We start from the raw sequence: 13,205 nt of genomic DNA on the forward strand, positions 1-13,205 counted from the left end.
TAAATCCATGACACGACCAAGGTTTCTCATGAGTGGTTTTAGATTTATAGTATAACGTAGCTTACAAAAGGTTCACAAATGAAATTTCCAGAGTAAGTCCATGTGCAAAATTCTATTTCATCCAAATCTTATTATCTGAAGCAGTGTTGCATGAAACTTGATTAAAGACAAAGACTAGGAACAAGCAGAACAAAGAATTTTGCATGTTAAGCCAAAATTTTATACAGCTATCTCTGCACATGGGAACTCAACAGCCAAAGGAAAAACACATACACCCATAACAAACCCCTCACACAGAGACCACCCATCTGAAAACACAGTTAAGGAGAACACCAATTTTCACATGGGAAAGATGCAGATTCAGAAAGCAACACCCAGCATTCAACTGCTCTTCACAACAACTGAAGGCAAGACCCCACACTGCCACTGATTGCTCAAAATGCTATATGCTATAAGCTGCTTATTGCATCCTACAGAAACTGCAAATTTACCTACCAGTCTTCAGGTTAACAACACATACTAGAAAAAAAGGTGGTCCTGAAAGTGCTGCACTAACAGTAGGCAGAATGCTCTAGAGCTAGAGAAGCTGCAGAAAAGCCCCAGGGGGTCAGTTTCTCAATTCAAGTCTACATTGCTGGTGGGCAGCATATCATGAAGTCCTGAGAAATTGATCCAACAATCTGTTGTACTAAAGGGTCACTCCAAAAAGACCAAATCATACATAGCTCCTGATATAAATGACCAAAATATCAAAAATCATCCAAACCAAATTTAATCTTGGACTTTCTTTTTCATCTGCACCTCTCCAGGATGCAAGATGCTGGCACTCAACACCTTGGGTACAATTCCCCTTCTTTTGATATCCAGACATCAGACTTAGTGGATGGGATGTTTTAGGCGGGCTGAACATAGTCACCACTCAGCAGAAGAAACCCTGTACTTGCTGAGCAGCATCCCTAATAGAAAATGTGAATCTCAAGCATTCTGCAGGTCATCCAACTCTTCACAAACATGATGCCATTGGCTTTGAATTATTACTAAGGCTTAAATGCTTGGTGTCTGCATTATTCAAAATGTACTCTTTTCTTTACCTTCCATTTGCCCCAGCTGCCTGTTCTCCTTAAAGTAATAGAATTTTGTCTTTGAGACAATCTTGTCACATGATCAGAAAACCCCAGTGCTGTCATAAAGGATGAGATGGAAATAAAGCAGTGTTAGCATCAACACAAATAGATTTCAAATCGTCACGGAACTCCAGCCTAAGCTGAAAAGCTTCTGTTGCCAAATTGCTGTCCATAAAGATGCATCAATTATGGAAGATGCTTTCCTCTACTGATTTTAAAAACCTGGGCTCAGTTAAACTGCAGTGAAAACTTCAGAGCCCACCTTATCTTTGCAGCACTCACAAAAATTGTAATAACAGTCACATCTCACTTTGATACTTTTTGGGTGGTGGTTTTTAGTTTAGTTTGGTTTGGGTTTTTTTGGTGGTTGTTTTCTTTTTGGTTTAGTAGTTTGGTTTGGTTTTATTTGCTTAGTGCCCACTGCATGGGCAATGCATTTGATTGGGTATGATATCTATTGTTATAAACATAGTTACAGTAACTAAGGGTAGAGGTAAGAGTTTAAATTATGAATATGGAAGCACTGGGGCCAATGCCACTTAATAACCTTCATGACATGGAGAGTGGGGTTGAGTGCACCATCAGCTGGTTTGCAGATCTCAGACCATCTGCTGGTCTGAGTGATGTGGCTGACACACCCTAGGCACAGGATGCTTCCAGAGGGAGCTGAGCAAGCCCGAGAAAGTGGACACAAGAGAACATCATGAGGTTCAAAAAAGTTCCATGTCTGGGTCTGGATAGTCCTTGGAATCAGCACATTGAGGGATGACAGGACAAAGAGCAACACCTGCCGAGGGGGCCTTGTAGGTATTGATGGATGAGAAACTGGACATGAGCTGGCAATACGCACTTGCAGTCCAGAAGGCCAACCACATTCTAGGCTGCATCAAAAGAAGCATGGCCAGCAGGTCAAGGGAAGTGATTCTTCCCTGTACTTCACTCTCCTGAGACCCCACATGGACCTGAGGGTCTAGAGGAGGGCATAAAAATGATCAGAGGGCTGGAATCCCTCTCCTACAAAAATAGGCTGGGAGACTTGGGGTTTTTCAGCCTGGAGAAGGATCCAGGGAGACCATATTGTGGCCTTGCAGTACCTGAAGAGGGTCTGTAAGAAAGATAAGGACAAACTTCTTAGCACAGCCTGCTGTGACAGGACAAGGCATAAGGGTTTCAGACTAGAAGAGGGAGACTGATACAAGATACAAGACATTTTTTATGAGGCTGGTGAAGCTCTCACACAGGTTGCCCAGATTGGTGGGAGGTGCCTCATTCCTGGAAACATTCAGGCTGGATGGGGCTCTGACCAAACTGCTCTATTTGAACATGTTGCTGGTCACTGCAGGGGAGCTGAACTAGATGACCTTTAAGGTTCCTTCCAACCCAAGCTATTCCATAATTCATAAACTTTCATGCTTAAGAAAAAAAATGCACATAACAGTGACTATGAAACAACCTTAGACAGGGCTTTCTGCTCACAAACAAGTGACAGTCATGCAGACCTGCATCCCTCCTGTAATCTAAGTCTTAAGCACAAGCCAGTGCACAAGAATTAAATGAATGCAGGCTGGCAGAAAAATATCAATAATTAACCCTCTGCTCCTACTTTACAGTCTAATAAACTTCAGACGTGACAGTGTTCAGAAGAATGAAGAGTATTTCACCCAACCCTATCCTCAATTTTAACAGCAACAGTACTCCTGTAATCACACCCGAGAGGGGAAACCAGAAGTGACAAGAAGTGCTAGAAGGGGAAAAAGGCAGCATTTCTAGTAACAGCTGCATACATTGATAACATTCCTCCTGTCTGATTGCACTGGGTTTGGCTGAGCTGGAGAGCATCTTTCTAGTGCTGTACTGTGCAGTGCTGCAGCTGGGTGTTTTGGCTACTGCTGATCCTAGCACCAAGGCTGTGCTTTTCCAGCATTCTCCCCCTCAACAGTAGGCTGAGGGATGGGCAGGATCCTGGGAGGGGACACGGCCAGGCCAGCTGACCCAAACCAACCAAAAGGGTATTCCATGTCATACGATGTCAGCTCAGACATAAAAGCTAAGTGAAAGAAGGAAGTGTGAGGACACTTGTTGATGGTATCTGTGCTCCAGAGCAGGCGCTACATGTCTTGGAGCTCTGCTTCCTGGGGAGTGGGAGAACATCATCTGCTGAGGGGAAACAGAGAATAACATCTCTGTTTGCTCTGCTTCCATGCATGGCCTTAGCTTTTGCTTTGCATCCTAATAAATTGCTTCTTTCTTGATTCATGGGCCTTTTGTTCTATTTTTCCTCTCCCCAGTCCATCTAAGGAGGAGAGTGATAGAATGGCTTTGGTGGGCATGCGGCTTCCAGTAAGGGCCAAACCACCACATCCATTTCCAGGAAAGCAAGGGAAGAGGTTTGAAGAACTGATAAGGGAAAAAAGAGGATCCACAAAATGTATCAGGGAAAAAAGAAAAAAATTGCTGCAATCTCCTGCATGAATCAAGTAACTCCCCAGACTTCCTCTCTCTCTAAAAAAAGTATTTTTTTTTAATAAGAGGTATGGGAAAGCCCCTCTCTGTAAGACATAATTTGGCATTATCTGAAGAAAATATGAACTCCTTGGGCAGGGAAATGATTCTTAAGCCTCAGCTCAAGTGGAGCTTTTTTTGCCATTATATTTTGCTGCAAATCTCGTAGACTAAGCTGAGGCAATGCTGAAACAATCTGTGCTACCCTACGCTGACTGCAAAGTCAAGGTCAACACTGTGCAGTATAATGCAATTACTCATAACAGGATTGTAGCAGTCTAACATTATTAGTCAAGGAAAAGCCCACAGTAGTTCATCAATAAGCAGAGGTAGCAGCAACAGGAACTTTCCCCAGGCCACACAAATGTAACACTAGCAACTGTCACTACAAGTTTTCAGATTGAACTATTTGAAAAGCTAAGGAAGTTGAAAAATAAACATGTAATTTTTGAGCCTCTCATCTTTAAGTGGAAAAAAAGAGATGTAATTTACCAGCAACTAACTTACAACCTGTAAGTAAGGATCTCTGTAGGTAGCTCAGTAGCAAAAGACTAACAGCCACGTTTTAAGCAGTGTTATTACACATACTGACTGTGTTTAAGACATTGTTTAACTTGCAGTTATTATTACCTGTCCAATTTTCCGAATTCTAATGGATAAAAAGCAAGCCCACAGCAAAACTCAGGAATAATGCTGCACTATCCAAGCCTATCATTCAATTTACAGCCAATTTTTCAAAAGCACATAGGTGGTTAGAGTGCCTCATTTCTCACTCAATTCAAAACACAGGCGCTAGCTACTGGGGAAAAAAAACGTAGCTCAAAACACCATCAATTCTCTGTAAGTCATCGTAAGAACAATGGTAAAAAACATCAAACCCAGCTTCTCTATAACAAACAGTCTATGTCCTGGTAACTGTATAATAAAACTGTTTTCCTCGTCCTAACTTTGCTACCTACCAAGAGGTATAGGTGAGAATATCAGACATTCATTTCCCAGACTTTTAATGCTTGCACTGGTATTATACCAAGTCAAGAAAATGTTATTTTCAGTTTCCAATGCATCTTTTCTGAGGAATAACAGTTTACTTGTAATTCTGAAGAAAGTATAAATGTAAAATTTACCATTTCACTCTTGTGCAGAACTGTCTTGGCCATAATGCAAATGTTTTCTGCTGGACTCCACCTGCTACAACTTTCTTTGCACGTCTTGCATCTTGACTAGAGAAATCTCAGGCAGAAGCAAGTTTTAGGAGCATGAAAAGCTTCTCAGTGTCTCTTCACCCCATTTTCTAGTAGGGACCAGTTCAAATAACATTTCTGAGAAGATATGGCTCCATTCAGAAGCCCAGTGTTTAACAAGCATGAACTCAGAACAGACTATTGCCTATTCCTGCTGTTTGGAACACACAATGAAGAAGAGTTGGAATTTTAACAACTGCATCTTAGACTCTACTCACCCTGGGTTATAAAGCATCACCGCTGACAGGTTCTCACACGACTTTGAAAGATCTGTCATTGACAAGCTGAAGGAAGGCAGCAGCCCACTCTAACAACAGACCACAGAATGGATGCGTTAGACAAACACTGACGTGCTTACAAACTCTCACTTCATTTGTTTTGATGAAATATTAACTGAAGTACGAGAAGCAAATTTAAAAGCACTCTACAACAGTCAAGGTATGTCTATCTTAGCAAGCACATTCTGAGAAGGTTTTAAATGTACTGAACGCTGATGTAATTTCACCTTTCTTTTCTCCCTTAGCTTAGCAGCTTCTTTGGGGTGGTTAAAGCGAAACATATTGGTTCTTCCAAGTAATATAACAGCACCTGATGAGAAAAACACACAGCATTCACTGACAACATCCTGTACCTGAAAATGCCATGTAATTTTTCAGACAGGCAACACATAAACAAAGACTTCCAGTAAGCAAGAAGAAAACAAAAACATTTTGGCAATCTTAGTGCACGACAATGCACAGTCACAGCTATGTTAACCCATGTGTACATTTAATTCCTCCCTCTTCCTACTTTAAAAACTAAACCACACATGTTCACACATACAAAGGTCAGTCATGTTCATACTAAAAAGGCTAAATATAGGAAGAAGCAGCAGTGGAAGCAGCTGCCTCAGTCTGATCTATACACTCTTCAACAGCGCTGCTTCAGAAACCACCAGTAGGTACCAGGTAGGAATGTCCATAGATCCATGAGAACAAAGGTGTCCATCTACTACTGATCGTAGTCAGGTTTGAATCCACCTGCAATGAAAACTCCAAATTTCCAGAATTTGTACTCTCATTTACAGTTTCCTTCTCTTTGTAGAACAACATCATTCAAAGTGCAGTTATTAGATTTTTCTAGCAAATAGAGGCGAGAGCCTAGAGTAACTCATACTGCTCAATGCACATCCATTGTTGTATTTAATCAGCTAAGGTGCAGGTCACAAAGAGATTCTGGGCAATTCTTATAATATTTCAAAGACAATGGCATCAAGATTAATATTTTCCTACTGAGAAGCATATTGTCAGTCATGTCTCACTAGTGTCATAACATGGAACTCTTCCAGGTTAAGCACTACAGAATCAAGCACTTGGTCATTATGTTCATTATGAGACATTTTTTAACAGAAGAAAGACTCCATTATACTCACAGTATGAAAAAATATCTGCTCTTAAGACTGTTACTGAATGGCACAGGGTGGAAAGGACTTCTACAGACTACCTAGTCCAAACTTCCTGCTAAAACAGATTTACTCAAAGCAAGTTGCCCAGGGCTGCATCCAGGTGGAGTTTGTTTATCTCCAGAGAAGGAGACTCCATAACCTCTCTGGAGGTTGCAGTGCTCTGTCACCCTCAAAGTGAAGAACCTTTTCCTCATGTTTGGATGGAACTTCCTGTGTTCCAGTCTGTGCCCTCTGTCCCTTATGTTGCTGGGCACCACTGAAAGAGTCTGGTCCATCCTCCTGAACCTTGTCCTTTAGTCACTGATAAGCATTGCTACAATCCCCATTTACTACAAATTCTTACCATCTAAGAATTAATGTTCTTAATAAGGAATGCTCCTCTAAAAATTAGCTTAATTCCCACTTTACAGAACTTAGATATGAATTAACATCAATGTCTCCCTAATTAAAAATACCCTGGACAAAACCATGCAGTCAAATATCTCCCAAGCATCAGGTTCAGCTCTCTGTTGCTTTACAATTCAGCTCTCCAGCAAAACGCAGGCATGCAATGGACAGCATAAATGTCATCATGGAAACATAGCTGGGTTTGCCATGGGCTTTGCTTTCCATTTGTTTACTGCAAGCAACAATTCTTATTCTCCCTGAGTGCTTAATGGCAAAGAAAAAAAGGTTTGTCAAATACACTGACAGCACTAAGAACAAGAAAAACTAAGTGAAAAAGTCTTTATCATTTGTGGAGTTCTGCTCTCATAATTTAACTGGTTGACTCCAACACACAAATTATTAGAGAGTATAAAATATATATATATAAGTAGAATGCCTGTTGAATGTCATTTAAGCATCTCTCACGTACACAGAGCAGTATTTTGGAGCTATGCAAACAAATGTATATATAATTAGGCTCCTAATTTATAAAATAAACTTTTTTTTTTTTAATGCATTAAGACCAAACAAGCAGTGGGAAGCTAAGTACAGAAGGGTTGGCAGTTTGGTCTAAAAGACTGAAAACTTAAGTTGACATATTAAAAGACTGGATGAGGCACTTAGTGCCATGGTCTAGTTGACTGGATAGGGCTGGGTGCTAGGTTGGACTGGCTGATCCTGGAGGTCTCTTCCAACCTGGTTGATTGTATGATTCTATATACTTAAGATAAAGGACAAAGTCTAATTGCAAATGTCAATTTAGTTACCTCTAGAAACCTTCCATACATTCTTAAGAATAAAAAAAGTACTGTAGTAAGTTACATTTCTATGAAAAGGCCACATTAGGCAGAATTCACAGATGCTGGAAGCAATCTGTAGAAGGAAGTAGCAATTAATTACTGTGCCTCCTCCTTCTAAAACTCGATGGCAGACTAAAAACTTCACACATTTTCAAATGAACAGTTACTAATGACGAACGGAAACATTTAGATCTATCAGCAGTTAATCAGTGGTACCTAAAGTGGGTATTTACAGGAGGTTGGCACTTGACGCTGTGAGACTAAACGCTAACACAGCTTGGATACATGGGTTGTGCATGCATCGTTAAGCTGGCTGTTTCATCAGCTTTGCCCACTTGATGCCATAGCTGCCACCTTTCTCCCAGACCCAGTCTGGTCAGCTACAGAATCTACAGGTCAGCTTATGCAGCTATTTTTCACACACTAATAAAAACTAAGCAACCATTTCCTCTTCTATGGAGTTGCAAATCCCTGTAGATGGAAATCTGGGAGGAAAGAAGTCGTGTTTCTACTCTTCACCATGCAAAAATCAAGTGATTACATATGCCTGGAAGAGGGAAATATCACTGAAACTTTTACTTTAGAAGTGCATCAATGAGAAGAGACTGAGGGAGCTAGGGCTCTACTGCTTGCAGGAGACTAAAAGGTGACCTCATTCATGGTGCTAAATATGTAAAGGATGAGAGCCATGAGCACAGAGCCAGGCTCTGCTCGGTGATGCCCAGTGACAGGACAAGGGGCAATGGGTGGAAGCTGAGGCATAGGAAGTTCCATGGAAACATGAGGAGGAATTTTTTCACTATGAGGGTGACAGAACACTGGAACAGGCTGCCTAAAGGGGTTGTGTCCCAACTGGACACGTTTCTGTGTGATCAGGTCTAAGTGATCCTGCTCTGCAATGGCATTGGACTGGATGATCCTTTGAGGTCCCTTCCAGACGGACATTCTGCGATTCTCTGAAACCTTTACTGGCTTTGAAATGCAGCAGGATAAAGATGACTCACTGAAACTCAGTTCTTACTGTTTACAGCCATTACTGTCAATGTTTCTATTGCTGAGCATTTATCAATGGCATTTACTCAAACATAAGACAAAAGAGATTAGGCTTTCTTTTAGTTTCACTCCTCCACTCCACCCCTGTATCTGTAACAGAGCAAAGCACACACACCTCCCCTTTTGCATGAAGAAATAGACACCTCACAAAATCAGCATCCCTTCTCTACATCAAAAATCCTTACTTTCTGAAAGCAGACTTTTGAAGCACTTGTTTGAGTACAGAAAAGATGCAAGACTTTGCTTGTTCAATACTGCATTCTTCCTTTGTCAGGGTAAGTGCACCCTAAAAGCTTCTCTCCAGGAATGCAAAGTGAGATTGTTTTTCAGCAGCTAATCTGTGTCACAGCCTCATTTCTAAACAGGCCCCTTCAGCTCACTGATAAATAGGCTAATAATCTGGGTGCTCCTGAAGATAAAATATCTGAAACCTCTGTCGCAGCACTCACTATCCTACCTGCTAGCCAGTCTTTTCCAGGCCACAAGAATGCACCTTTGATCCAGTTGTCCCAGCTGCTTTTTCATTTGCTTTTATATTAAAATTATGATTCTATAAACTTCTTTATAGAGGTTAGCCCTGACCCTTCTGTTTTTGTCAGCCCCAACTTTTATCTGTCATTTCCCTACAGGTGCAGTGAACAAATACTCCAGCTGAATCTCCTCCTATACAAAAAGAGTTGGCAATAGAGCGTAAAGTAGGACCAACCTGAAGCTCAGGGAGGAAGAAAGGTGTCTGTGACATTATTTTAGTCATAGAGAACAATAATCTTTCTCTTATCTCAGCAATCTAAGCAATCTGGCACAGAGTTCATTTTATGTATAAACTCTGAATGATATCAAATGGTAACTATCAATTCATATTCAAAATTACTAAGTGGCTTAAATCAGTAAAGAATTCTCTTTTGTTTTTACCACATGGCAGTTCTTTGACAGGAAGAAACCCCCAAACTTCAGCTCTCCTAATAGTTTACAGCTGCAGGTGAGAAGAAATGTAATTAAAATTAATTAAACAATAACCCCTTTATTTACACACTGATGTTTTTTAGTGCTGTGGCCAGAGAGAAACAAAGATGCTGTATGAAAACTGACATTATGCTGGGTAATACCTTGGTTTAAGTGTGTGGCCTCTGTAATCTGAATACCGTTCACAGAACACTGCGCTCCGTTCAGTGGTATTAGTGTCACAGTACCGTTGAGATTTTCAAAGATGCAGTGCTCACTTTCCAAATCAAGGCCATGAAGAACTGAACAAAAAGAAGTAAGACAACATGATGAGTCTCCTAAAAAAACTATTAAGATTAGCATGCTGATATTAATTTATTGCATACACATTGCATTACACATCTAAGAGAATCTTTTCTTTTTATATTCGGGACAAAGTATTCTTCCTTCACCACATCCTATATGCCTTCAATGTTGACCCTGTTTATTTTACTGTACTGGAATGATGTGTGTTGAGTTGGTTTGTTGTTTTTTTTTGGTGTCATGTTCTTTTCTCCTATATTTGGCACCTGATTCACAAGTGCTTCTTTCCTTCTGAAATCAGAAAAGTAGAAGTTTACAAACATGTAGAAAGAGGGTTTTTTGATCAGTTTCACTGGGAAGTAATTACCTCAAAGCAGCTATGCTTAAAAGTGAAAAGACAGGATGTAAAATGCAACTGAAGGAACGGGGAAATAAGGTTCTTATATCCTGTGACATTCAGGCTTTTATCATCAGCTATGCTACTGTCTATTTCTCCTTCAACTAAGGGATGATTATCTCTACCTGTATTGTTTGATAGCACAAAGCAATACCAGTTTGCTAGTTTCGTGGTATCTGTGTATTTATTATAATCTCAGCATCTTCCAAGCCGCAAAAATACAGCCAGCTAAGTTACTTGACTCTCAGTCTCTTGCTTAAGATTTTACATATGCAGTTTCCTCAAGCAGCATACATGACAAGGCAGGCCAGGTCTGGCAGTTAGCTGCTTTGATAAGAAACAAATAAGAAAATGAGCAGAAGCAGCCTAACTACTTTTAACCAATTCCCAGATTTTTCCTCAACTCGAATCTACAGTCCAAAGACTGCTTTACGTACAACACATAACAATGCTGTCATTACACACAAAGGTTAAGAGAATGGCTGTGCAGTAATTCTGATGGGTGCTGTGTGAAAAGCAGGATGCTATTTCAAGAGAAGCAAGAAAGAAATTAGGAGCAAGTGTATGAATGAATTTTAAGCCCAGAAGCTATTCCAGAAGTCATGCTTTCTGAAGCAAATCAACTCTGAAATAGCTGGAAAATTAAAATACATCAGAACATACAGACAAATAAAAAAAGAGGGAAAAACCCAACAAACAACCCCACCAAAAAAGACAAACAGACCAAAACCAAACCTCCAAATAAACTAGCAAAAAAGCCAAATGAAGCTTTGTTCACATATTGGTATGTCAGAAGTAAAAAAAACAAAACTGAAGAAAGAATATAAAAAACATGTCAAATTCCATACCAATATCCTGTTCTGTCATAGCATCCTCTCGGCCAACGTGTGTTTGGCCCTCCTAATTAAGAGAGAAATGCATGTTATTTTCAGCTGAAATCTCCCTTCCTCTTCCATTAACATACTTTATCCTTCCACCTTCTGAGAATAACCTGAGCAAAATACATGATTAAACACACATGAAAAATTTAGGCATTTTTAGAATGCTTTCAGAGTCATCATTATTCAACATTATCAGCAAATTCAAGTTTCAACTGTCCTGTGCAGAACCACTTTTGCAGTTTTGAGACAATTCATCTAGATTTAGATTCTAAGCCAAGCCCAACAGTAAGATGAATGTCACACCAATAATACCTGGGTACATGTGCTAGCCTGAGGCTAATTGGATTATTTTAATGAGAAAAATTAGATTATAGGCTGTGAAAAGAAAACAATGATGATGTCTACTTCACTCAATAGGCTTGCTGAGACATATAAAAGCAAGAACACAAACATAGATAAAACAGTGTGTGTGTGTGTGTGTGTGTGTCTCTGTCGAAGTCTGTGCTTCTCCCTGGGCTTCTTCTGCGTAACTAATCCTTCTGCTTCTAACCCCCCTTGCCGATCCTCTGAACTCATCTTGCACATAAGACATACTCTGGGATAAGGTATAGGGGTGGAAAGAAGGTGGAATTGTGGTTGGGAGCCCCTCCTGGGGACTCTGATTCATGGAAGGGGTGTTATGTTTCTGTATTACCTTTAACTTGTATATTTCTGTATATAGCTGTATATATTTGTGATATATTGTAAATATCTGCTTGTATATTGTGCTAAGCTGGAAATACAAAGCTTCATTCCTTAACTTCCAGCCAGCTGAGTCTAACCTGTGTGACTTCATAAGAATGGTAAGGGGTGTGGTGGGTAACACCCAAACCATCACAGTAAGAATATTAAACACTTATCCCTGATTAATCAATTGACCCTCAGGATAAACCTAAACAGTAAATTAACAGATACTATAACTGAATCAGTTGCAAGCTCTTAAAAGCTTTTCTTACTGCAGAAATGTGATAAATTTCTTTCTCTGTAGTGGCAAAATGTAATGAGCCCTAGATTTAGAAAGCAAATTAGCACCACAATTTGTCTACCAAGGGAAAAAACACATGGAGTATAAAGGCTACAGAAACACAGATGTCTGTTTACCTTCAAGTGGTACAAGATGATACCAGTACTGAGAAGATCATCATCTATGCCAATTAGATGAGGCAGTTCAGAGTCTAACACAACACCTATCCCTTCTTTCCTCAGAGCCAAGGTTTGCTCCTGTAAAAGATAAAAGTCTATTTGTTAGGCCATGCAAGAAATACCACTCTCCCTTCTCAATCTAAACCAAGTTTAATGTAACTTATTTTCTGTAATAGCATGCCAAAATAAAGCAGGTTTTAGTATTTTTTTTTCACATTTTGAATGTGACTGTTGAATTTCCATGAAGGATTCCAAGCTTTCTGTTCGGGAAATTTGTGAAGGTGTTATTTGAAAGACACCAGACAAACAGCTGAACTACACCAGATAAGGGAGATCAATCGAGAGCATAGCAAAGCAATGTTGTCTAAAAGCAAGCTACCACACACCCTTGTATAATGCTAAAGAGAATCTAGAACTCTTTCTTATGGCAATGAGAATCTAAAACTCTTCCTTAGCCATGCTGAATTCTGAGGAGAAAACTGAAGACTCTGTGGCAATCCTCTACATAAACTGAACCTTGCACAATAAACTTCCCAAAATGTCTGAAAACTTGGTAAGCCTAAGCACTTAAAACATTATCCCCCAGTGTACGGGATAGAAGCGCTGCCAACAGTAAATAAATGTGGGAAATGTTTGCAGCATGTAATTTTAATTCCTCCAAATTCTTTTATAGCCATCTGTCGGATGAAGCATCAGTCAGCAGGACTACAAGTGGGACACTTCAATCCCGGATGAAGAATCACGCAATGCAGCACTGATCAGACAGACTACACAATTTAAAAGGTTTAAAAAAAAAATGATTTCTGTTTTGAAATAAGTTTCAGTATTTATGAAATTTATTTTTCAAGTTGAAACCAAATCCAATTGGCTTCTATCTGGAAGATAACAGCAACAGAGACTGTGGACACAT

At 39.9% G+C, this 13,205-nt stretch overlaps 1 protein-coding gene across 7 annotated transcripts in view; it reads right to left on the reverse strand.

The window, feature by feature from the left end:
• The window catches only part of KIF16B (kinesin family member 16B), a 174,183-nt gene that overhangs the window by 83,834 nt on the left and 77,144 nt on the right, over positions 1–13,205 (reverse strand). For all 7 annotated transcript variants that reach the window (XR_010302825.1, XM_064146165.1, XM_064146166.1 and 4 more), the window contains exons 13-17: positions 12,254–12,373; positions 11,081–11,132; positions 9,697–9,834; positions 5,373–5,455; positions 5,086–5,174 (exon numbers count right to left, since the gene is read on the reverse strand). Coding sequence is in view for 6 of the 7 variants with exons in the window: in XM_064146165.1 (XP_064002235.1) it covers positions 5,086–5,174; positions 5,373–5,455; positions 9,697–9,834; positions 11,081–11,132; positions 12,254–12,373 (482 nt within the window). In the remaining variant the exon portion in view is untranslated. The remainder of the gene's footprint in view (positions 1–5,085; positions 5,175–5,372; positions 5,456–9,696; positions 9,835–11,080; positions 11,133–12,253; positions 12,374–13,205) is intronic.

The sequence above is a fragment of the Pogoniulus pusillus genome, chromosome 7, assembly GCF_015220805.1.
Source record: "Pogoniulus pusillus isolate bPogPus1 chromosome 7, bPogPus1.pri, whole genome shotgun sequence".
NCBI classification, from domain to species: Eukaryota; Metazoa; Chordata; class Aves; order Piciformes; family Lybiidae; genus Pogoniulus; species Pogoniulus pusillus.